This window comes from Pangasianodon hypophthalmus, chromosome 23 (assembly GCF_027358585.1).
Source record: "Pangasianodon hypophthalmus isolate fPanHyp1 chromosome 23, fPanHyp1.pri, whole genome shotgun sequence".
NCBI classification, from domain to species: Eukaryota; Metazoa; Chordata; class Actinopteri; order Siluriformes; family Pangasiidae; genus Pangasianodon; species Pangasianodon hypophthalmus.
The window spans coordinates 18887817-18913667 of NC_069732.1; the positions used below are offsets into that span (position 1 = coordinate 18887817).

The following is a 25851-nucleotide window of genomic DNA, read 5'->3' on the forward strand; positions in this document are numbered from 1 at the left end:
TGATTGTAAACAAATCCTCATTGACCAGTACTCAGCAGTAGCTACCAGTACTAGTGCTAGTTTGAAGCTGTTATAATGTATATAGTGACACAGAGCCAAAAATATGCATATACAACTTTTTTTTATTATTATTAATTTTACAATTTTTAACAAGAACAGACAAAGATGAGACATGACAAAAACACATTATACACAATACCGAAAGGGAACAAGCAAATTAAAAATAAATTACGCGCATACACACACCCACAAAAGAAAAAAAAAAAAAAAAGAAAGAAAAAAAAGGGGGGGCGCTGCCAGGGGGAGACAATGAATGTACAGCTCAGTGCTCAGTATGTATCATCAGGCCATGAACAAATAAATACAAAAACAAAACTGGTTCCGTCTTTGAGATTGTCCAGATAGGCAAGAAATGGACCCCAAGTATGTACGAATTTTCCCAGGAATTTGGATCTTGTGAACCTTAATTTTTCCATCCGAATAATAGACACCATTTCTGACAACCACCTTTGAAAAGATGGAGGTGACTGAGATTTCCAGTCTGTTAAAATAAGCCTCTTGGCCGTGTTCATACCAAGCATCAAAGAATTTTGTAAGGCTTTAGGTAGATGAAGTGTGGATTCTGAACAGGCAAAAATTGATAATTCAGAATGTGGACTAATGTCTTTTGCCATATGCCTTGGAAAACCAAGAAAAGATGTTCGAGCAATATCCTGCCAGTGCATGACAGTGCCAAAATGTATGTGAAAAGGTAGCTTCTGAAATTTTGCATCTGTCGCACTGGGCTGAAACAGACTGATAGATCTTATGCAGGTTGGATTAGTGTAGAGTGTAGAGTAGTGAAGACGGTGTACGACTTTAAACTGAATCAAATGGCGTCTACTATTAATGGAACAAGAGTGTATCCTGGACATAATTTCAGTCCACAGAAGTTCAGACAGGTCCGTGCCCAACTTACTGCTCTAGGTTTTTCTTAAATGATCAGTGGATACTTTAACATGATGGGTGAAAACAGATACAAACATTGAGACCAGTCATCTGGAGTCAGGGGGATGCAATAAAACGTCAACAAAAGGATGTTGTGTTGGTATGTATTCAAAATTTTGTCTCTGACCTAATGCCTGACCTGTAAATAGCAAAACAAATGTGAGATGGTAAGCTGGAATTTGTCCCTAGGCTGATTGAAGGAGGCAAATTTACCTTTTACATAAAGATCTTCAATAGTGACTAATCCCCCCCTGCTCCAGGCCCGGTAGCATTTGTCTGACCATGGCGGCAAAAAAGAGTGATTGAAACAAACAGGAGTTCTTACAGAGGTACTGGGTATGCTAAGCACCTTTCTAATCTGGTTGAGAATTCTGATACAGTTTCTTGTTGTAAAACTTAAATTAACAGAAGTACTGGGTTTATCCAGTTTTGAGAACAGCAAGGCCTGCAGGGAAGAGTTACCAGCTGAATAAGCCTCCATTTTCCCCCACAGCGGTGTATCAGGGGTGTAATCCGCTGGGCTGCAGTACAATCCAGTCCAATACATTAATGTTCTTGCACTGATTTGCCAAAAACTGATTGAAGCCCCTCTCATTTTAAAAGGTTGAATCTGTGATGGCGCCCCCAGCAGGCGCGGATGACTTTCTCCCCTCTATTCTCCAGCTAAACCTGTTTGCCTATTCGCAAGACCGCCATATTGTCAGCCTCAGAGAGCCAAGAGGTAATGTATGCTGTCCGTTTGAAATATTTATTTAGCGTTTGACCTGAAATCGTATCTGATAAAATGCGGCTTGTGAAACGGCTCTTCAGATTAGCCCCCATTCCATGCTTATTTCCCATAACAACAAAATATTGTGGTGCAGCTAGCTAGGCTAGGCTAACAAGCTAACAACCACGAAAGCTGTGCGTTGAATCTCCTGAACCCGGAGGCTTCCGGCACTCAGCGGTAGCATGCAGGCTACAAGCGGCGCTAGCAGCGTGCAGTGCAGTGATCTCTCCGGGTTAGCTAACGCGCTGTCCTGAGCTCTACCCGTTTAACCAAACAGTGTACATCATGCGCTTAAGTTCAGTTACCTGTGCGGTTAAGAAACACGGCCCAGCTCTTTACTTAAGCAGACTTAGTTTGCGGCTCTCGTCACTTGTATTAGCGAGTTACTACCATGCAAACTAGCCAGGGCAAACCGAGTGGGGTGAGGGGTCGGGGCTAACCCGGGTCTTCGTTCTTTCTTTGCTAAATACACGACAGAAATTCACCTTTCAGTTTTTAAAACTGAACCGCCGCTGGATCGTGTTTATTAAGCTGCAGCTGTGTGTATAATCACTATTTATCCGCTGTCTGAGTCAAGCAGCAGGAGTGTAGCTAACTAAGCTCATTTAACACGACTAGTTAACCAACCTACCCGCCTAAACCTGCTGTCAGACCCGGTAGTGCTAATCATCTGCGCTCTCTGGTTCACCGTATGACACTTTATTAGAAACACTAACACAGAGTCGACTTTATTACAGTTTAATATCAATCTACAGGTGTTTCTGCTCGTTTTAGCTCTCATTAGCCAAATTAAGACTTAATTATTTGTTCAGTGGAGTTGCTTAGAAATCTTTAACAGTTATAGAGGTAATATATGTCTCCTAAGCTCATTCTCATAAAAATAGCAGTGTTGTACTGTAAAGCATAAACATCTGCATCTCTTTAGAGCTGTTTCATGGAAGCTGTCTGTAAAAAACATTGTAAATGATTAAGGAGAGCATTGTTTACACATAATATGGAGGAAGAAAAAACATTTCCTGTTTACAGATGTTACATTAATTAGCCATCAGAATTTTAAAACAGCCTAGGTTATATTCATGTATTCTTATAATGCATATATCTATTATTTGATTATTTTGTTCACAGCTAGGACAGCAGTCTGATATTTCAAACTGATATTTCAACCATTAGAATGAGGAAAATAATGCAATCTCTGTGATTCTGACTGTGGCATGATTGTTGGGGCCTGATGGGTTGGTTTGAGTATTTCTATAACTGCTGATCTCCGGGGATTTTCACACACAACAGTCTCGAGTTTACTCAGAATGGTGCGATAAAGAAAAACACATCCAGTGCGTGGCAGTTCTGCAGACAGAAATGCCTTGTTGATGAGAGAGGTCAGCGGAGAATGAACAGACTGGTTTGAGCTGACAGAAAGGCTACAGTAGCTCAGATAATCACTCTGTACAATTATGGTGAGCAGAAAAGCATCTCAGAATGCACAGTACTTCGACCCTTGAGGCGGATGGGCTACAACACCAGAAGACCACGTCGGGTTCCACTTCTGTCAGCCAAGAACAGAAATATGAGGCTGCAGTGGGCACAGACTCACCAACACTGGGCACAGACTCACCAACACTGGGCACAGACACACCAACACTGGGCAGTTGAAGACCGGAAAATGTAGCCTGGTCTGATGAATCTCGAAGTCTGTTGAGGGTCAGAATTTGGCACCAACTGCTTGACTCCATGGACCCAACCTGCCTTCAACAGTCCAGGCTGGTGGAGGTTGTGTAATGGTGTGGGGAATGTTTTCTTATCACACGTTGGGCCTGTTAATGCCAATCAATCATCGCTTGAATGCCACAGAGTATTTGATTATTCTTGCTGACCATGTGCATCCCTTCATGGCCACAATTTACCATCTTCTAATGGCTTATCATTCCAGCATGATAATGCACCATGTCACAAAGCAAAAGTTGTCTCAAACTGGTTTCATGAACATGGCAATGAGTTCAGTGTTCTTCAGTGGCCATCCCAGTCACTGGAGCTGAATCCAATAAAACACCTTTGGGATGTGGTAGAACGGGAGACTCGCAGCATGAAAGTGCACCTGAAAAATCTGCAGGAATTATGTGATGCAATAATGTCAACGTGGACCAGAATCTCAAAGGAATGTTTCCAACATCTTGTGGAATCCTTGCCATGAAGAATTGAGGCTGTTTTGAGAGCAAAGGGAGGTTTTACCCAGTTATTAGTCTACTGTTCCTAATAAAATGTTCCAAGAGTTACAAGATTTAGGCAAGTTCTCTGGCTTTTTAATGGAACACCAAAATTTTATTATTATTATTATTATTATTATTATTATTATTTCTGACCTTAAACGTTATATGTTAAGGCACAGATCATAATTGTACAATTTAATCCATTTGTGAATTATATAATTTAGGTGATTGTCTTTTTGTCATTGCATTGGACAGTTATTTGGTGGAACTGTGCAGGTTGCAGGAAAGGCTGAGAAGGAATGTGTGCTCTTTGGCTGTTCTCAGATTTGCCTTTTTTTTGTTTGAGATGTATGGTATTTTGTTTTGTCAGTCTCTGATGCAATATCGAGCCATATACAGTCAAAGTATATGACTGTAGTCTGTAGTCATTTCACATGTGGTTATTCAAACCTCACTTTTTCTTCATTTGGCACAGGATTTGTGACTTGCACTTTTTTGGCCACCGCAGGTGATATCAAGTTTAGCTGCGATACTGAATGAGACTGTTTATCCTCCAAGGTAGTTGGAAGTCAAGGCTCAGGAATTTCTGGAATGATACTTTTGACAATAGACCATCTGTCCATTGTATCTAATGTTTTTCTCCTGATCTGAGGATGCTTCATGAGGATGAATTCTTCATGACATATGGTAATCATCTAGGACAAGACACTAAGAGTGATTCATTTGTCCTGTTTCTGTATTGGTTTTAAACAGCATATCATGAATATTGATTAGGGTATTAGGTAAATGAAAATATGCATTTGTGCATATAATATGTATAAATTGAATAATTTTAATAACGTTATTAGGTTGTACCCCTCTCTGACTGATATTTAACCAGATTCAATGAAAACAATGTCAAAGGCACTTTTTCGGGCAATTGTGCACCTAAATTATTGTTTGGTTGCTGTAAAAATGTTCATTTAATATTTCAAATGTTGGCATGCTGTAATTGTAGCCCTGATAAAAGTCTTGCATTTGAAAGAGTCCAAAAGAACTGTGTAAACCTCACTGAGTCTCATCACAATTTTGACATTTATTTACATGATGTAATTTTCTGCTTCCTGACAGTATCCCCACAGCATTGGGCCTCATTTATCAATCTTTGAGTATAAATTGTGTATAAATGTTTGTGTAAACCAAACTAAAAATTTCCGCCGGATTTACACACGGTTTGTAAACTCTGATTTTATTTATATGTGCATTTGTATGTTGATGAATGCCAATCAGCCGTAATTTACCAAGTGCATGCACCGCACAGCTGATTTGTATGTGACACCCACAAAACTCCATAAAAGGTGCACAGACAGCTGGGAGCACGAAATGAGCGATCAGGGTAAAGGCTGAAAACAGAAGTGGAAATTATTTTGACTCACTACTATGTCAATAAAAATATTGAATATCATATTAATAAGAATAATAAGTGAGCGTTAATTTGTCCATTAGCTGAGACATTTGTTTACAGTTTATGGCTCTGCGCAGACAGATCGGCCGATCTGATTTATACCACACATGGTCCGCGAGCCAAATTCAGTCTGCAGCTTCGTTTCATTTGGCCCATGTGAACTACTTAAATAGTAGGCCTACATGACTGCGCAACATTTTCACACTATCCCCAATTCTCAGCTGATACATAACATCGCCACTGCCATTGTACAGCGTGTGCGAACGGGATTGGGAGCCTTTTTTTGCTTTTTACAATATCCGAAGGGTAGTTACTGTAAACCACTGTGTATATGAGCACTCCTGTTTCTACTGTGGCTGGCTTGTTTGATTCATCTATTCATTCATTCATCTATTGATTCAGAAGGATGTTGTGTGTTGTGCTGGCAGTGGTGTAATCAGAAATTAATTTCAGAGGGCTGAGGAAATACATAAAATAAATGCACATTTATTTTCCTGATGCGTACAAGTAAATTAGTAAGTGTGATGCATTCGTCTATTTCAGATGGATGTCAGACAGCAGTAGGAGCGCTACTAATAACCAAATTGTTATTTAATCATTTATGGTACATTCTACCATCAAACAATCTTTAATATTTATTAATCTTTCCATAATAATAACATCGCCATGAAATACTTTTATGACAGTTCCACTAAAAAAAGATTAAAATAAAAAATTAAAAAGATTAAAATTAATAACAGAACAAAATGACACCTTATACAGTTGGGTCCATAAGTATTGGAGAGTGATACAATTTTCATACTTCTGTACACCACCACAATAGATTTGAAATGAAGCACTCAAGATGTGATTGAAGTGTAGACTTTCAGCTTTAATTCAAGGGGTTTAACAGAAATATTGCATTAACCGTTTAGGAATTACAGCCATTTTTTACAGAGTTCCTCCATTTTCACAGGCTCAAAAGTAATTGGACAAACTCACAATTATAAATATTAGGATTATTTTGAATACTTGGATGCAAATCCTTTGCAGTCAGTGACTGCCTGAAGTCTGGAACCCATGGACATCACCAAATGCTGAGGTTCCTCACTGGAGATGCTTTGCCAGGTCTTTACTGCAGCCGCCTTCAGTTGCTGCTTGTTTGTGGGTCTTTCTGCCTTCAATTTTGTCGTCAGTAAGTGAAAAGCATCTAAGTTGAGGTCAGGTGACTGACTCGGATATTTAAGAACATTTAATTTCTTTGCCTTAAGAAGCTCTTGGGTTGCTTTCACTGTGTTTTGGATCATTATCCACCTGCACTGTGAAGCGGCATCCTATCAGTTTTGCAGCATTTGGCTGAATGTGAGCAGAGAGTATAGCCCTGTACACCTCAGAATTCATCCTGCTGCTTCTATCAGCAGTCACATCATCAATAAACACCAGTGAGCCCGTTCCATTGGCAGCCATACATGCCCATGCCATAACACTGCCTCCACCACGTTTGACAGATGATGTGGTATACTTTGGATCATGAGCCCTTTCTTTCCTTCTCCTTACTCTTCTCTTCCCATCATTCTGGTACAAGTTAATCTTGCATCAGAACTGCTCAGGCTTTTTTAGAGGCTTTTAGCAAAGTCTAATCTGACGTTTCTGTTCTTGAGTGTTACCAGCGGTTTGCATCTTGAAGTAAACTCTCTGTATTTACATTCATGAAGGCGTCGCTTGATTGTAGATTTTGACAGTGATATGCCTACCTCCTCCAGAGTGTTCCTGACTTGGCTAGATGTTGCAAAGGGGTCTTTCTTCAACAAGGAAAGAATTCTGCGATCATCCACTTCAGTTGTCTTCTGTGGTCTTCCAGGCCTTTTGGTGTTGCTGAGCTCGTCAGTGCATTCCTTCTTTTTAAGAATGTACCAAATTGTTGATTTGGCCCTCCTAAAGTTTTTGCTATCTCTCCGATAGGTCTGTTTTGGTTTTTTAAGCCTAACGATGGCCTCCTTGGACTGCATATTGAGAGTTCCCATGAACAGCTACCAAATGCAAATTCAACACTTGAAATCAACTCCAGACCTTTTATCTGCTTAATTTGCCATGAATTAATGAGGAAACAGGCCACACCTGGCCATTAAACTGCTCATCAGTCAGTTGTCCAATTACTTTTGAGCCTGTGAAAATGGAGGGACTCTCTAAAAAAATGTCTGTATTTTTGTTAAACCCCTTGAATTAAAGCTGAAAGTCTACACTTCAATCACATCTTGATTGCTTCATTTCAGATCCATTGTGGTGTACAGAGGCAAAATTCCGAAAACTTTGTCACAGTTCAAATACTTATGTCACAGTTCAAATACTTATGGACTTGACTGTAAATCCTGATCTACTTTTCTTTTGCAGTGAACTCCAGCAGCTACTTCAGCGGCTCTCACCTCCATATTTCTGTGCTCATATTGTAGTTATCTGGCGAGTAGCTTTCTAACAGAAACAGGAAAAATGCATTATCCCAACTGCCTAATCCTGTTTCCCATCACAGTAGCTGCTATCCAAAATGTGATTAAACAAAAGAATGCCTTAAAAAAAAAAAAAAACTTTTATTATAATCAGTATAATAAATTTTAAAAATACTGTATGCACTAATAGTTTCTGTTAGAACTAGTTCTAGTTTTAGTTAGTTTCTAGTTCTGTTAGCCCTTGAGGGTCTCACAAACATGCTGATGTGGCCTGGGCACAATTTGAGTTTGACACCCCTGGTTTATACGGCGCCATTTCTTTTGTTATAATTAAACGGTTCAGGTTTTTTTTTTGTCTTAATTTATGGGTTTGTTTTGGCTCGCTTTCTTTATTTTTTTATATAGTTTAATTACTGCCAGTAATATAAAACAGCTGGCTTTCACAAAATGTTCTCGATGGTGCTCTTAGTGCCTGACCTTGTGAACTAGTATGATGATGTGTTTTTGATAGACTCCTCTTTAAATGTTCTTTTTAAAAATAAGCAATTTAAACCTGACAGTATATTCCATATATAAAAGTGCAGTAATCCATGCACATTATATGATTTGAAGTCAAGGTTTACTACATTAGTTAGTTTTCTCATGCATATGTGTACACGCATTAAGGAGCATGAGTAGGATACAAACATTTTTTGGAATTTACAGGATTTTCATGAATACCAGTTTTTTGTGTGTGGATAAAGGCTCATATGAAAGATTTACACATAAATCCAGCTTGATAAATGAGACTCAATGTTTTCTTGTCAGCTGAACTGATTTAGCCATATCCAGCAATATATGTGTTGGGAATAGATTAAAGGGCTGCAACTAATGATTATTTTGATAATCTATCAATTATTTTTTATTAATTAATTAGTTGGATTTTTTTTTTAATATATTAAATACCGGCTGTTCATTTAATACAAATTTTCTGTGCAGCATTTCAGTTAACTGATACTACAGAACTGCTAACTTAGTAATGTAGTATAACAGTCAATTGACATTTATCAGATAATCTGTCATAGAATGAGAATATTATCAAGTGCTAATGTCAACCAAGTGAGAATCCCAAAGTAATGGAGGGTGACGGAATTCTGTATATATTTTTTCCTGCTTCTGCAGACTTGTTTTGGAGCTGTGTCTTATCTGCATTTTAAGCCCTGGTTTGTTCAATTCCAACCAGACAAATTCAAAATAAGGGCAAAATAAATATCTGCTGTCTGTCTTGCTAAATGAAAAAACAGTCCGGTGCTGGATTGATTTTGCTTGCCGTGTGTGCGTGAGGTGAATCATTTTTGGTGTGTGGAATTGACTCCAAAGCTTTAGGTTGTCTCTTAGCTTTCAAGCAGTATGGAAACACACAAGATACATTAAACTTGTTTATGCTAAAAAAAGGAAACAGTGTAGTGTTTGTTAAACAGTGCATAATGTATATCAAACACTGCGTAATGTACATCAACGTACATATGTCAAATGTTGACATGGCTGACAATGTTGATGCCTCTCAAAGTGTTTAGGCGCATCTGCAGTGACTGACGTTTAACAGCTTATTTAATCGCTTTCTAATTATCACCACCATTAATTATTGGTAAAGTATTAGATATGGCACTTTGTAAGCTGTTTTATGACACTTTGTAAGCCTGTTTCATCTTTCTGAATCAAAATTTTCATCATTTTTTTGTCTTTTGGATGATAACCAATTATATTTTGTCCAAAATAGCTAAAATATTTTAGTGGCATCCCTAATAAATATAGTTAACTGATGTTAATTGTTAGCTAATGTTTGCTAAGTTGAACAAACCCTGATTTCACATTAATGAACTCATAACATTCTCTTTTGTCCTTGTCCGAAAGTGAGGGTGTCGCACACGTCAAGTTGTGAGCATGTGGGATGCTTGTTAGATGCGAGGGGTAGGGAATTCGAGGAGGTGTCTGTTAATATCAGAGTATCATGTAGGGACAATAAAATATATGGTTATGTAGCCTATTGTGTTCTATAGTATAGAACACCTCTGTCGAGAATTTCTCTCAGACTTAACTCAGAAAATTGTGTTTGTTTATAGGATTAGGGATGTGCAAATTGACAATACATAGAGATATTCAACACTTAGGTGAGTTATGATGAGTTGATCCTTAAAAAGCCAAACATTTGAACAGGTCCAGGTGGTCATGTAGTCAACTGTTTACTGCAGTACTGGAATTGCGTGATAACCCCTTAACTGTAAGGTAAGGTTAAACTGTAAGGTTTAGGCAGTTGTCATTGATTTCAAAATGCACTAATCAGACATGCCTAGTATGTGAACGTGTGTATTTGTGTTGGTTTGAGTTGGCTTAACTACAGTGGACTTAACAGCACTGCACAATGAGATGTCACCTCATCTGCCATCATGAAGTCTGCCTCACTCCACTTGCACTAAGATTAAAACTTTCCCTCCACCTTCAGCTGAGTTTCAGGGCCTTAATCCAATTTAACAGGCTGTGGCATGATGATGAAATTTTAAAGACAAACCTTTCAGTTCTACTTCTCTTGTGTCATTGTTCATATGGACTAGGTCATGTTTATGTACACACATGTGCTTGACCTGGTTTACTGTGACATGGTGTTAATTGCTGAATCGTAACTTGGTGAACATCTTCCCTTTCTCCTAGGTCTGACAGAAGCAGCAACACATTCTGATAATGTCTGGCCCAGTGACCAGCCGATCCCGTGTTTACCCAGACGTCAACACACAGAGACCTCGAGAGTACTGGGACTACGAGTCACATGTTGTGGAGTGGGGGTGAGCCTGCTGGTGCTTGTTTGTGGTGATAAAGTTATTGTACAGTGGGCTGAAACAGTTGCTTGGGCCTTCATTCCATTATGTTAGTGATCATGTTTTGAGACCATTTAAGAAATACGAACTATGCAGGACATGCTCAAATTATTACATTTTACTGCATCGTACGTAGGAGGTCATTCGTCTTTTTCTCTCCAGTAAAAATGTCAGATAGGCCAATCTACATGTGAAATTAGAATGAATTAAAGTTGCATAGGTATTTTAAATGCTCCAGTATTAACTGACATCCTGGTAAGTATATATTTAAAGGGATAGTTCACCCAAATATGAAAATCTGTCATCAGTTACTCATCTTCACATTGTTCCAAACCCATAAGACTTTCGTTGATCTGCGGAACACAAATGAAGATATTTTAATGAAACCTGGGAGATTTCTGTCCCTCCATTGACAGTCCATGTAGCCAAAACTTTCAAACTCCAAAAAGTTCATAAAGGCATCGTAAAAACTGAAATGATACGAATGCTTTGTGTGCACAATAAAATGAAAATTAAGTCTTTATTCACAAAATGTCTTCACTTCAGCATAGATCTCCGACATATGTTCACGAGAGAACCACGACACATGCACGTTGTGTTGACGTGAGAGCAGACATTCTTGCGATACAACCGGACCCTGAAGTGGCAGAAGAAGAGGGACGCTGTATGCAAGCTTTGTTCATTACATTCTAAGTTGATTTTGCTTTAGGTCTTGGTTTATTTTTCAAAATGGTGCTAAAGTATGCATTTCCTAGATGCCGGAACCTTGAGAAACTTCCTCTGCTGTAAACAGTGCAGCACATGCGTCGTGATTCTCTCGTGAATGCGTGTCGGAGATCTATGCAGAAGTGAAGATATTTTGTGAATAAAGACTTCATTTTTGTTAATTTTGCGCACACAAAGCATTCATATTGCCTCATAAAATTGGGATTAAACCACTGGAGTCACATGGATACTTTTATGACGTTTGATGTTTTTAGTTGCAGTAAAACCATTACAGCATTTTTTTTTTAACACGGCTTCTTGTATTTGTTTTTAAAGGAACCAAGATGACTACCAGCTTGTTCGTAAATTGGGGCGTGGCAAATACAGTGAAGTTTTTGAAGCTATCAATATCACAAACAATGAGAAAGTAGTTGTTAAAATACTCAAAGTAAGTACATTAGACTGCCTGTTTGCTTGTCTGGGCACCTGTTTAATTATGCATGATGTGTTTATCATTGATTAATGAATAGATTTATTAAATAACTGGATTGAATATTATTGATGGGTGAATGAGATTTGACAGAATGGATGGATTTATGGAATGAATGGATGTTTGCAGAGATGGATGGATCCTTGAGCATCACGGACACATAATGGTGTACTGCTATGCCAAAGGAAGTCTTTGAGAACTGCAATTTCATTTCAGTTTATTGGAGCACAATATACCTGAACAGACTACACCTCTTACATTACATGCCATCCCAGCTCTCATTTTCCAGATCACTGATGAGCATCTTTGCCAAATAACCTTGTTTGTATTGTGGGCTTTAACTTAAAAAAAAAAAAAAAAAAAGAAAGAAAAAAAAAAAGATTTGTAACTCAATCCTGTCGGCAAAAACCCAAATTAAGAGAGAGAGACTTTCTTTAAGAGAGAATTCCTCTTTCTTCTTGCAACTGAACGTGGCTCCAGATTCATTCGATAACATTTTGTGAGATGAGAGGTTTCTTTCATGCTATGTGATAAATGCCTGTGGAGATTAGCCACATCTCTCTTAATGTAGCCAGGATTTTTTTTTTGAGCTTCCCTTTACTGGAGACAGGATGGGATGAGTGCAGCACAATCAGTGCCTGGAATTGAAAATGTTTTTGGACTCAGTTTTTGTCCCTTTTTTTCTTTCTGTCTACAGCCAGTAAAGAAGAAGAAAATAAAACGAGAAATAAAGATCTTAGAGAATCTGCGAGGTGGCCCAAACATCATCACTCTTTTAGACATTGTCAAGGATCCAGTGGTTAGTAACATAGTAATTAAGGGATTAGGGATAAATTCACATATTTACAATATATTTTGAATCCATTTATTTCTGTAAAGCTGCTTTGTCACACTGTCCATTGTTAAAAGTGCTATACAAATAAAATTGAATTGAATAGTACATCAAGAATAAGATGCGGTTAAAGGGTTGTATTAATGAACTAATGAATCTTTGTAAGACAGTCGATATTGTTGTGGATCAGGGGATATTGAATAAAAATAAAATAGTAGATAATAATCTATTTTGATTTTAGTAAGTATTAATAAGTGCTGTATGCATAGTTGGAAAATAGATGTGTTGGGATTTCAGTGTTTTTGTAAGAATAATTGTTTATTAAAGTTTCTCTCTCTTTTTTCCCCCCAAGTCTCGAACACCCGCGCTGGTTTTTGAACATGTTAACAACACAGACTTTAAGGTGAAACTCTTGTTCCCTCTTATAAAACCTAGCCATAAATGGCAAGTTTTGAAAGTAAAGAGAATCCAACTTTTTCCTTATTTTTTACAGCAATTATATCAAACACTATCAGACTACGACATCCGATTCTACATGTATGAGATCTTAAGGGTAAGTTGTAATTCCTTAGTACACGTTAAATATTAAGTACACACTTAACTAGCAAACTAGCCTTTCACACATACATTACGTTAGCTGCCACTTTTAAACTTAGTCAGTTAGTTTTTTGGCAACCAAAACATGGGACTGAGCAATGATTTGTGCTATTGGTGCTCTTTGGAATTACTTAATTAAGTAACAAACCATTCGAGTCTGCCTAATTTTGAGGACAATTTTGCCTACAGTGGTTTGAGTGCAAGACTCCACAGAATGGTTTTGAATTACAAAATTACTTTTGTTATGTGCATAATTGCCCGCAGTGGTTTGAGTGTTGCAGAGCTGGAGTTTGACTCCTTGTCATGTTCAGAAGTTTGAAGCTGCATCTCACTCACACAGTGAGAGTCTTGAGCCTGGAAGATAAATGAGTACGAGGGGCATTTGGTCACATTAAGGACACTTTCTGTATTTCTGTGGGTTCCTCCTCTGTAAAATATTTTGGTCTCTTATTCCACCATTTGTTCATTCAGTAGTATCATATCCATTGAATAGCTGAAAAAATTCCTATCTTCTTAGGCCTTGGACTACTGCCACAGTATGGGAATCATGCACAGAGACGTCAAGCCCCACAACGTCATGATTGATCATGAGCACAGAAAGGTATTGACCTTCCCACCTCTGATCCTCATTTGTTACTTCAGTGTGGTTCTTGACACACCCTAGACTCCTCCTTGAGAGTATGGGGCAGTGTTGCATATCTTCCTGCCTACAGTGCATGAAATAATGTTCACAGCAACATCAGTGATGATAACTGCAGGCAATGCAAAGGGACCAGTAAGGTCATTAAGGAGACAAGATATAATATGTCACTGATTCCCAAGACCTTCAAGCCCCAGTGTTGTTTGTTTTCACAGCTTCGTCTGATAGACTGGGGCCTGGCTGAGTTTTACCACCCAAGTCAGGAGTACAACGTCAGAGTGGCCTCCCGATACTTTAAAGGACCTGAACTGCTTGTTGACTACCAGGTTAGTGTGTGTTAGGACTGTCAAATTCCTTTAAAAATTGCATTTTCACAAAAGGTGAATTTGTCATTTTATTACGCAAAAAGTGGAAGTTGTTAACATTAATGTTTTTAAGTACTGTATCTACCCACATTTATGTGTACTTTCCTCTTGTGAAGTTATATTGCATGTGCATAAAATCCTCTGTTTTGTGCTCATCTTCATGCAGGAATATACAGTGGGTTCAGAAAGTATTCAGACCACTTCACAGGGTTATTTTGTGGCTCAAAATTGCTCTGTGGTGGTACCTACCCAAACCATACACTTTTTGTATCGACATGAATATTAACTACTGTACCTTTAAACAGCACACCCAAAATTACTTACGAGGTCACAGAAGAGGCTTGCAACATTAACATTTATGAACATTAACATCATGCTAAAATCCAGGGATACGTTTTCACCTTCATTGAGTCAAAGCCACTAGAACGATGCTGCTGTCAGTAAAGCCAACAGGTAGTTTGTTAATAAAAAGATTGTTAATAAGAAGATAAAGTGATGATGACACCAACAACAGTAAAATCTAGACTATTATTGTTTGAAAGCACCCCATGCTCTCATCTGTCACCTAGATATTGACTGTCTCTGTTCCTCCTCTGGCATCACTTCATTTTCCAAACTTTGATCCTGACTGTGATTGATAAAATATAGGTAATCATTTAATTAACTAAAGTCAGTTTCATTGTTTTATGTTTAAAAGTTGCTTCATTGCATCAGGCTTAAGATCACTTGTAATCCTTCTCACTGCTTTCAATACTGGGAAAGAGCCAATGATTTTCTTGCTCATAGTCTGTCAGAGATGAATGATGCCATAGTTTGAGCAAACAATTCTGTTTTCGCTCATATTTGCAATGATTTTGTGTAGGGCTGCAACTAACGATAGTGTATAGTGCATAGTGTAAGGTTACAATCTTCTTCACGGCATTTAATATAAAATTCTGTCACTTGACGATTACGCCACCGTTTTAGTGTTCCATTTGAGACGATACTGCCCTTCTAAAGTGTAAGTGCATAGCACGTAGTGTAAGTGCACAATGTAAGCGTATAGCGCGTAGTGTAAGTGCACAGTGTAAGCGTATAGCGCGTAGTGTAAGCGTATAGCGCGTAGTGTAAGCGTATAGCGCGTAGTGTAAGCGTATAGCGCGTAGTGTAAGCGTATAGCGCGTAGTGTAAGTGCACAGTGTAAGCGTATAGCTCATAGTGTAAGCATGTAGCGCATAGTGTAAGCGTATAGTGTGCAGTGTATAGCGCACAGTGTACAGAGCATAGTGTAAGTGTGTAGTGTGTAGCGCACAGTGTACAGAGCGTAGTGTAAGTGTGTAGTGTATAGCGCATAGTGTACAGAGCGTAGTGTAAGTGTGTAGTGTGTAGCGCACAGTGTACAGAGCGTAGTGTAAGTGTGTAGTGTGTAGCGCACAGTGTACAGAGCGTAGTGTAAGTGTGTAGTGTATAGCGCATAGTGTACAGAGCATAGTGTAAGTGTGTAGTGTATAGCGCATAGTGTACAGAGCATAGTGTAAGTGTGTAGTGTATAGCGCATAGTGTACAGAGCATAGTGTAAGTGTGTAGTGTGTAGCGCACAGTGTACAGAGCGTAGTGTAAGTGTGTAGTGTGTAGCGCATAGTGTACAGAGCGTAGTGTAAGTGTGTAGTGTATAGCGCACAGTGTACAGAGCATAGTGTAAGTGTGTAGTGTGTAGCGCACAGTGTACAGAGCATAGTGTAAGTGTGTAGTGTATAGCGCATAGTGTACAGAGCGTAGTGTAAGTGTGTAGTGTGTAGCGCACAGTGTACAGAGCGTAGTGTAAGTGTGTAGTGTATAGCGCACAGTGTACAGAGCGTAGTGTAAGTGTGTAGTGTATAGCGCACAGTGTACAGAGCGTAGTGTAAGTGTGTAGTGTATAGCGCACAGTGTACAGAGCGTAGTGTAAGTGTGTAGTGTATAGCGCATAGTGTACAGAGCGTAGTGTAAGTGTGTAGTGTGTAGCGCACAGTGTACAGAGCATAGTGTAAGTGTGTAGTGTATAGCGCATAGTGTACAGAGCGTAGTGTAAGTGTGTAGTGTGTAGCGCACAGTGTACAGAGCATAGTGTAAGTGTGTAGTGTATAGCGCATAGTGTACAGAGCATAGTGTAAGTGTGTAGTGTGTAGCGCACAGTGTACAGAGCATAGTGTAAGTGTGTAGTGTGTAGCGCATAGTGTACAGAGCGTAGTGTAAGTGTGTAGTGTATAGCGCATGGTGTACAGAGCATAGTGTAAGTGTGTAGTGTGTAGCGCACAGTGTACAGAGCATAGTTTATAGTGCATACTGTAAGTGTATATTGTACACAGCCAAAAGTTTCTGGACACCTGACCATCACTCCCATATCTGTACAGAATATCTCTGTATGCTGTAGCTTTACAGTTTCCCTTCACTGGAACTAAGAGGCTGAAACCTGTTCCAGCATGACAATGCCCCTGTGCACAAAGCGAGCTCCATGAAGACATGGTGTGTGAAGGTTGGAGTGGAAGAACTCGAGTGTCCTGCACAGAGCCCTGACCTCAACCCTATTGAACACCTTTGGGATGAACTGGAACACCGACTGAACCCCAGACCTCCTCGACATCCCAACATCAGTGCCTGACCTCACTAATGCTCTTGTAGCTGAATGAACACAAATCCCCACAGCCACGCTCCAACATCTAGTGGAAAGCTTCCCAGAAGAGTGGAGCTCATTATAACAGCAAACACAGGGGAATAAATCTGGAATGAGATGTTCAACAAGCACATATGGCTGTGATAGTCAGGTGTCTGCAAACTTGTGGCCATATAGTGTAAATGTATATTCTAAGTGCACAGTGTAAGTGCTCAGTTTAATTTGGGACACAACTTTGGTCTGTACGTTTTTCCGTTGCGTCTTTTCGCAAAAGAAATAACACAGTGAGTAAACGTGCCCCATGCTGTGTGCAGACCAACTAATCCACATTAGATTTGTTGACAGCGATTTTATTAGAGGACTTGGGTTGCACAATTTTTCCCGCTGTCACTTGACAGTTACGCCTCCGTCTGATGGTCATGTTGGACATAAAAGGTAACGTTTACATGAACAGTAAAATGAAGAAATTCATTTTCGTTGACGCTGGGTATTCTCCTAAAGCTAGCATTTGTCGCATTACGTGCGTTTGACGTCATGTGCCATCGACTGGGAAATGGCTTATACTTCCGGTTTGTAAAAAAGAGATGATACTGCCCTCCTAAAATTCATACACTGGACGGTAGAATACATAGTGTAAGTGTACAGTGTAAGCGCACAGCGTGTAGTGTAAGCACACAGTGTAAGTGTATAGTAGGTCATTTCGGACACAACTTTGGTCTGTATTCTCTGCTTTTTTGCCGCTGCGTCTTTTTTGCAACAGAAGTAGCACAGTGAGTAAACGTGCCTCGTGCTGTGCGCAGACCAACTAATCGATAAAGAGATTCATTGACAACAATTTTCATAATCAATTATTATCGATTTTATCGATTAGTTGTTGTTAGTAATTCTGTGTTGAAACTTTTCGAGATTTTCAGTCTTGTATATAGAGAGGGAGCTCTTCAGTTGTTACACACTATATTACTTTACAAAGCAAAAACAAGTTTTTAGAAATGTTTGCATATTTATTCCATATCAAAAATTAAAATGTCTCATTTATGTAAGTATACAGACCTTTTATTCAGTACTTTGTAGGAGCACCTTTGGCTGCAATTACATCTTCGCGTCTTTACACACCAAATATAAACAGTTATGCACTCACCAGCTGTTGTTTTCTTCAGCTAAATGAACTTCACAACTGGGTAATGATACAAATTCCACAACTCTGATCAACCAGATGACTATTACAATAAATAATAATGAATAATTATTCACCAGCTTCCCACCAAATCAGAACACAAATAAATGCCGATCTTATTACTTATTAACTATACTGACTGTCTCATACTCTCACTGTTACTCTATTTCTCTCTTGACTCTCTGCCTCTGATAATGGAGAAGGACTTCTTTTGTATCTCAGCTTGGGACATTTGATGTATCTGAGCTGGAATATGATGTGCATAAAAAATTCATCTCAGCAACATCATATTAAAAAGTATTTTATTTTTATCTGAATCAATGTTGTTTTTATTTTATTTTATTTTTTTTTATTTGTAGCTTTAATGATGGATGTGCATGTCAACAAAAAAAAAAAAAACATTTTCTGGCAGATCAAAATGAATATTTACTCTGTTCTTGTGATTGTCAGATGTATGACTACAGTTTAGACATGTGGAGTTTAGGCTGCATGTTGGCCAGTATGATTTTCAGGAAAGAACCATTCTTCCATGGACATGATAACTACGATCAGGTGAGTGACATACATGTAGTGGCATAGCAGTGTACTTGTTTTTGAGTTTATTTATGTTGCACACTTAAGCATCAGGGTTTTTTTTTTTTGTTTTGTTTTTTTTTTGTTTGTTTTTTGGGATTACACTCTAGAGTACTGGCAAAAATGATCTGTAGATTATACACTCACTGTCCACTTTATTAGGAATACCTGTATACAGTACCTGCACATTCATGCATTCTAAAAAGCCAGTCATGTGGCAGTAGCACAGTGCATAAAATCATGCAGCTAAATCATGCAGTTAATGTTCAAATCAAACATCAGAATGTGGAAAAAATGTGATCTCTATGACTTTGACTGTAACATGGTTATTGGTAGCAGATAGGCTGGTTTGAGGTTTTCAGAAACTGCTGGTCTTTTGGGATTTTTACACAAAACAGTCTCTAGATTTTACACAGAAATGTGCAAAACACAAAAAACACTTTGTTGATGAGAGATCAGATAAATGACCAGACTGGTCTGAGCTGATAGCAAGCACTCAGTTTGTGCATTCTGTAGGGCTGCAATGGCATGAGACTTTCACAGTACAATAACTGTTTCAGAAAATATCATTGTTTTACAGTATATGATATTACACAGTTATAATTATTATTATTATTATTATTATTAGTTACAATGACCCTTAAAAGAATGAAAACAGAAGGGTTTTTTGGTTGAACAGCACTTTATAATTGAAAAGTATGTGTAAAAAGTGTTCCTTCTGAAAATAAATAAGAAATCTTTTCATTGGTGAAATAGAACAAAAAGACAATACTGAGTCTACAATGTAAGTGACTTAATATTAACTTATTGTTTACATGTTAGCATAGCATGTTAAATTAACTACTAAATAAAAAATTAATTACATCAGCTGTGTGAGCTTTTAAAATAATGTCCTATGATTATTAACATATACTATAGGTGTGTGACAGCATAGCCAGACTGCTCCTGCCTATACCTTTAACTCTCACACACACACACACTCAGACGGGGGACTGTGTGTGTGTAAGTCAGAGGTTACTGAACAGACAGACAACGCAGATGCAGCCGGGATATAGAAAATGATTTTGGTGGATTTTATGATTGACATTTAAACATTCGCACATTTTTCTTTAGGGATTAAAGTTATAAACGGGACATATACCTTGATCTGCACAGAGGGATTGTGACCTCGAATATGGGCGAACATGTTTGATGTGTTTTCTCTATTGGCAGCCACTTTGTGTCCACTTTTTTGCAAATTGGATATCAGTCCTCGAGGACATTCTCTCTGATATGTTCTCCGCTGTATATGTGTGTGTGTGTGTGTGGAGCAATTTGAGTCTGACAGGCAGTCGAAATGTAAAGGAGATGCATGAGCAGGTGAGATTCTCCTTCCGGTTGCTTTTTTTTTCTCAATACCGTAGATAAGCAAATGTACATGCTATGATAACCATCAAACTTCATGCCACGGTATACCGTGAAACCGGTATACCCCTGCAACCCAAGATTCTGAGATGCTTTTTCTGCACACCACAGTAGTAAAGAGTGCTTATTTGAGTTACTATAGTCTTCCTGTCAGCTTCAACCAATCTGGCCATTTTCCTCTGACCTGTCTTATCAACAAGGTGTTTCCACCCACAGATCTGTCACTCACTCAATGTTTTTTGTTTTTCGCACTTTTCTGTGTGAACGCTAGAGACTGTTGTCCATCCCATCTGGTACCAACTACCATGTTATGGTCAAAGTAGTAGATGTTTTTCTACATTCTGTTTGATGTGATCATTAACTGTAGCTCATGACCCGTTTCTTTGCATTGCACTGCTGCCACAATTGGCTAATTAGACAAATGCATGAATGTGTAAGTGTACAGGTGTTCCTAATAAAGTGAACAGTGATTGTATGTTTATACAATCTGATAAATCTAAAACACTGCTGTCTCACTGAAAATGGGTAAGACTACCAGCCTTGTTAATGGTGCAGAAAATTGTGATGGAAACATCTTTTTAAGCTGCTAATTTTATTTATTATTATTTTCATTCTTATTCTCATTTTTATTGATAGAAGTAAGTTGTAGTAATATTGTCTGAAATAATATGATGCATAGGAGAGACAGTGCAGCCCAGAACCACCAGATTTGCTTTAATCAGCATGAGAATGGCATACAATGCTTTATATTCTACACCATACTTCTTTTTCTCTGACAGTCCAGACTTGTTTTGGCTATTATTGTTTGTTGATTATTTAATTTACGGGGCTTATTTTTAACTTACTAAAAACACAGCAAGCCACAGTGTTCCCATTTTAAAGTCATCTTATTGGCTTCTGGCAACACACTGAGAAAAGGGAGATGAGTGCAAAAACATGCCGTTTCCTGATATGCTTGAAAAATAGCTAATTTTTGCATGGATCTGTTAATTAGCCTAGAGAAAAATATTCTTATTGTTGACTGGTGGTCTTAGCGTCAGTGCATTATGTGCTAATTTACTCTAGCTCTTAAATGAGTGCTGTCTTTACAGCTTGTACGAATTGCCAAAGTTCTGGGCACGGAAGACCTATATGACTATATTGACAAATACAACATAGAACTTGATCCACGGTTCAATGACATCTTGGGCAGGTAAGACTTTGCTTGGTTTATACTGTATATCTTAATAAATATTTTTTTCATATTTTAGCTCCTTCATGTATTGTGCCATGTACAAGGCAATAAGATCCTTTTTTTTTTTTTTTTTTTTTCCCCAAACTTCTTTACCTACTCTACACTCCCTTTCCTCCAGACATTCCAGGAAGAGGTGGGAGAGGTTTGTGCACAGTGAGAACCAGCATCTAGTCAGTACTGAAGCCCTGGACTTTCTGGACAAGCTTTTACGCTATGACCATCAAGCTCGCCTCACAGCCCGAGAAGCCATGGAGCACCCATACTTCTGTGAGTTTGGATAAGAACATGGAGGGGAAAAAAAAATACTAAACTCAGAACATCAACTCTACTCTCTTAACTAATTGTTAACTAATTGTGTGGTAATTTTCAGCAGTGCTATCTCAGCATGCAGGTTCAGTCCTGAGTGGTATGCACCCAGCCTCAACATTTTATGCTCAGTGTTGAAAGCAGTTTTTTCCCCTAGCACAACAATGTGGGGAGCCTGTAGATGTACCAGGATTGACGTGATTACAAATTAAAATTATATTGAACCGCAATAAACACATGACCAGCTCTCTACTGCCAAATGTTTGAGTCTGTATCAGATTTTTTGTCCCTTCACCACTAGGTTTATTGATAATAAAAATAGAACATAAAAATAATGGGTGCCGTATACTGGCTCCCTTATTTTTTTAAACATTTGTAGTCTGTGGAAAAAATATGTGAATCCATTGTTTAACAGTGGCTACTCATTTAGCTGCTGAAATCTCTATCGTTTCCTGCAGCTGCTGACTTGGTGAAGAATAACTGTGTGACATTTAGTACTGCTGTTCAAAAGACTATTAATTGCAGACTGCAGTAATGGAAGATTGAGAGCACTGGTTAATGCAAATATCTCACACAATGCTGTGAACTCCACTTACACCTGAATATGTAAGGGGTTTTTATATGCAAGAGCTTATGTTTATGAAGGATTAAAGGTTACTGTACCTTTGTACAATGTTTAGTGTTGAACTAAGTTAAACAAATTCTCACATCTTACGTTTGTTACAGAGACAGTCTGTCTGTTGATAAACAGTATTGTTTGTCCCTTCACAGATCCCATAGTAAAAGATCAGGCAAGGATGGGCTCGACCTCGGGGCTTTCCACTGGCTCCACTCCTGTCAGCACCTCCAGCATGATGACTGGTAAAACTTTCCCAGAGCCATTTTAAATTCAAATCATTTTCAGATTACCCCAAATAGGTAATCAACTTTGCAAGGTTGGTTGAACTGATCTTGTGCTGTCCTTGAACAGTCTTGTTCAACTCTAGTCCTGTTCCATTTTAGGAGGTATCACATCCATGTCGCCGTCACAGCCTATGGCTAATATGACTGCTTCTCCTGTCATCCCCTCACCCAGCACTCTGACCACACAAGTCCCCACTGCTGCTGGTGCGCAACCCTGATGAGGATTAGCTCACTCAACTCTCTGTTTCCAGCCCTCGTTTTTACTTTTATTACAACATACCCAGCAGAGACAGAAGTGGATTTGTTATCTTTTTTCTTTTGTTTGTTTCCATTCAGTAATTATATATTGAGATTCGGGCACATACCAGACAGTGTCCGGCTGAAAATGTAGCTGCTGTATTTTATGATGGTGTCTAGAGAAGCAACTACACTGTAGAAATTAAGAAAAAAGGATAATAAAGTTAATTTTATATGTCCCTAATTTTGGTGCTTTTATTTGTTATTTTGAAAAGATCAATGTGGTATCCCAGTTTACACTGCACCATACCACTATTGTCACTGTGTCAGGGACTGCATACATATATACGTCATTACTACATATACTTAATTACAATGTTTTGACTAGGACTGGAACTGGAGCTGTACAGTATGGCTCTAAAATGTACCAAAATATGATCATAAAATGTAACACCAAAGCTAACAGTGTTTAAAGAAAGTTTTAGTGCTTTAACATAATCTGGATTTGTTTTTGTACCTGAACACGTATCAAGTGCTTGTCCTGAACTACTTGCCTCCACTGTTTGTCTCCACTAGATGGCCTTTTCTGCATTTTCGCTACATTGATGTGAATGCACTACGGTACGTCTCTTATGAAATGCAAGATAGTCATGACACAGACTTGGACTCAGCATCCAAATCTTATAGGGATTTGATACAGGTTTGATAATAAGCTTTGCTAAAAAAAAAAAAAAAAAAGAGTGTATGTATATATATATATATATATATATATATATATATATATATATATATATATATATATATATATATATATATATATATATAATGACTAGTTAGACTAGCAAGCCAGGTTAAAGGTTTCAGCAATTTCAGCAATCATGCTTAGAGACACTTCATGTACATACTGTTGAAGTATGAATACCTCTTCAGCACAAGGTGTTTTCGTTCATTGTGTGCCATTATTTGGCAAATATTTGTCAATATAATTTATTACTAGTTTCTCCTTATTCCTGTATAAGTCTCAAACAACTGTGGTAGTGTCTAGGGCAGTCATACTGTTAGACCAGTAAGCTAGTAATTGCTCACTTCCTGGTCAATAGAGATTAGACTGCTACGGCCACAAACTTTCTACAGCAGGGTAGAATTTGGTGTCTCCAGTACTGGAACTCAAAAGCAAGGCTGAGTGAGGAATCTGCATGGAAAATACAAATTTAACAGATGACAGACTGTTTAATTGGAACTGTCATCACTGATAGCAGCATTACTGGTAAAAGTATAGTTTGGAGTGTAAATTGTGCAACAGAAGAGCATTCACTTGAATCCCGAAATCCTGAGCTTGGGACGTTCAATAGAGCAAAATTGGCCCTGCTGTCAGGGTTGGAAGAATGGCAATACTGGGAGACCTCTGTCAATAAGAGCAATACCAGCATCTGTGAGCTAATGTATGTGGAAGAGGGCAGTTAGCGCATGCTTCTTGAGTGTTCAGCTGTCCTGTGATGTTGAAGAAGCCCCCTCTGTGGTTGTTATCTGTTGTGTGAAAGCTAGATAGTGGATGGGAATTGGCAAATGACCCCATTGGTAGAAAAAAGAAATAAAGATAAAAATAAAGATTCTAAATGAACCACTAGACCATTGGTTCTCAGCTCGTTTTACTTCAGGACCTAAATTTTATGTTGGACATCAAGTTGCGACCCAACACTACACTAAAATCATATGGAAGTATATGGAAGAAATGCATATTAATTTTGGATATTAATGCTAATAATTATCCTTTGCATAGGCCTAATAAAGTTGGATAATAATCATTTACCAGCTCAGATAACAGGAAATAAATCAACTTACATATTGAGTTGTTTTGCCTCAATTATTTACAATGAAAAATATCAGTTTATTAAATGCAATGCATGTTTCATATGTATCAAATGCAAAATTAATTATTCACGTGACATTACTATGAAAATGGGCAGCTGTATAAATGCATAAACATAATCCTGAGTAAGTCCAAGTTAGCTAGCCTAACAAATAAAACAAACACTGACCCAGATATTGGGTCTCTATAAGAAAAATGCACAACTATTAAATGCATAAACATGCTGAAATCATAGCCTGAGCAAATCAGTGGGAAGCCTGAGGGTGTGATTTCATTTTAATAAGTGTCTCAAAATCAGGATGGCACAATCGGAAACATCTGTTGATTCGTCGAGTTGGAGTACATACATAACTCTGTAATTCTGTGGATCTTATTGCTTTTCACAATGCGATGAGCAAGTTTGTTCAATGCACGAAGAGTTTGCTCCTGAACAGTGCACACATTGTTTTTTATTCTATTTTAATTTTTTTTTTTTACTTTTTTAAAACTATAATTTGTTTTTTTGACATATTTTCGATGGTTTCTGGTTATGTTTTATCACTTGCATTTAGCAGCGTCTTTTTTTTTTAGTCCCCACCAGTCTGTGACCCACCAGTTGAGAAACACTGCCATAGACCACCAAGCCAGAGCCTCTACCCCTCACATTTACCATTTTTTAAAGTATGACTTATTGCTGTAACATTGTGCCATCTAGCCAGCATTATTAGAAAAGATGCTCATTTGTTCTGCCAGTGTCATTCCCATTTGGGGGCTCTATGCTTTGTGCTTTTTGTGATTAAGATCAAAACTTGGACTATGAAAAACCAAAGTAAACACCCTCTCAACTCAGAATTTCTATTCAGGAACTCAGGATGGTTCTCGTCAACCCCAAGTTCAGGAAGTGACATCAGATCAACATGGCTGCTCACAGTATTAACAGTAAACACAGCAGCACCTCTTATCTTTAAATGAGTTATACAGTATATACAAGTGTTAGCTTTAGATCAATCAACATACAGGCATATTTGCATGTGAAATCTATAACACTGTCTATACAGATTGCTGTGTTGAAGATATAAATATACATCACTCATCACAGTTAGCTGGCTAGCTTGTTGATTATAAAAGATGAACATGGAGGCATCCATGTTTTTCCTCCACTTTGTAGCTTGAATGCATGGTGGTCAAAAATGACTTAATTCCAGCTCCGACTTCCCAATTCTGAGGGAAG

General features: G+C 38.2%; 1 protein-coding gene across 1 annotated transcript; it reads left to right on the forward strand.

The window, feature by feature from the left end:
* The first annotated feature begins 1572 nt into the window (after nucleotides 1–1572).
* zgc:86598 (STKc_CK2_alpha domain-containing protein) lies at nucleotides 1573–23015 on the forward strand. The gene is made up of 13 exons (XM_053228435.1): nucleotides 1573–1708; nucleotides 10516–10646; nucleotides 11721–11832; nucleotides 12572–12673; nucleotides 13059–13109; nucleotides 13200–13259; nucleotides 13821–13904; nucleotides 14159–14269; nucleotides 18565–18666; nucleotides 21183–21283; nucleotides 21444–21592; nucleotides 22403–22492; nucleotides 22634–23015. The coding sequence occupies exons 2-13, from the start codon at nucleotides 10546–10548 to the stop codon at nucleotides 22750–22752; spliced, it is 1182 nt and encodes a 393-aa protein (XP_053084410.1). The 5' UTR covers nucleotides 1573–1708; nucleotides 10516–10545; the 3' UTR covers nucleotides 22753–23015.
* The last annotated feature ends 2836 nt before the right edge of the window (nucleotides 23016–25851 follow it).

Bases quoted from the DNA above. Each gene is read 5' to 3' on its own strand.
- zgc:86598 (XM_053228435.1), top strand. From the start codon at position 10,546: ATGTCTGGCCCAGTGACCAGCCGATCCCGTGTTTACCCAGACGTCAAC. The intron at 10,647-11,720 runs GTGAGCCTGCTG...TTGTTTTTAAAG, and splicing joins TCACATGTTGTGGAGTGGGG to GAACCAAGATGACTACCAGC. The intron at 13,260-13,820 runs GTAAGTTGTAAT...CTATCTTCTTAG, and splicing joins ACATGTATGAGATCTTAAGG to GCCTTGGACTACTGCCACAG.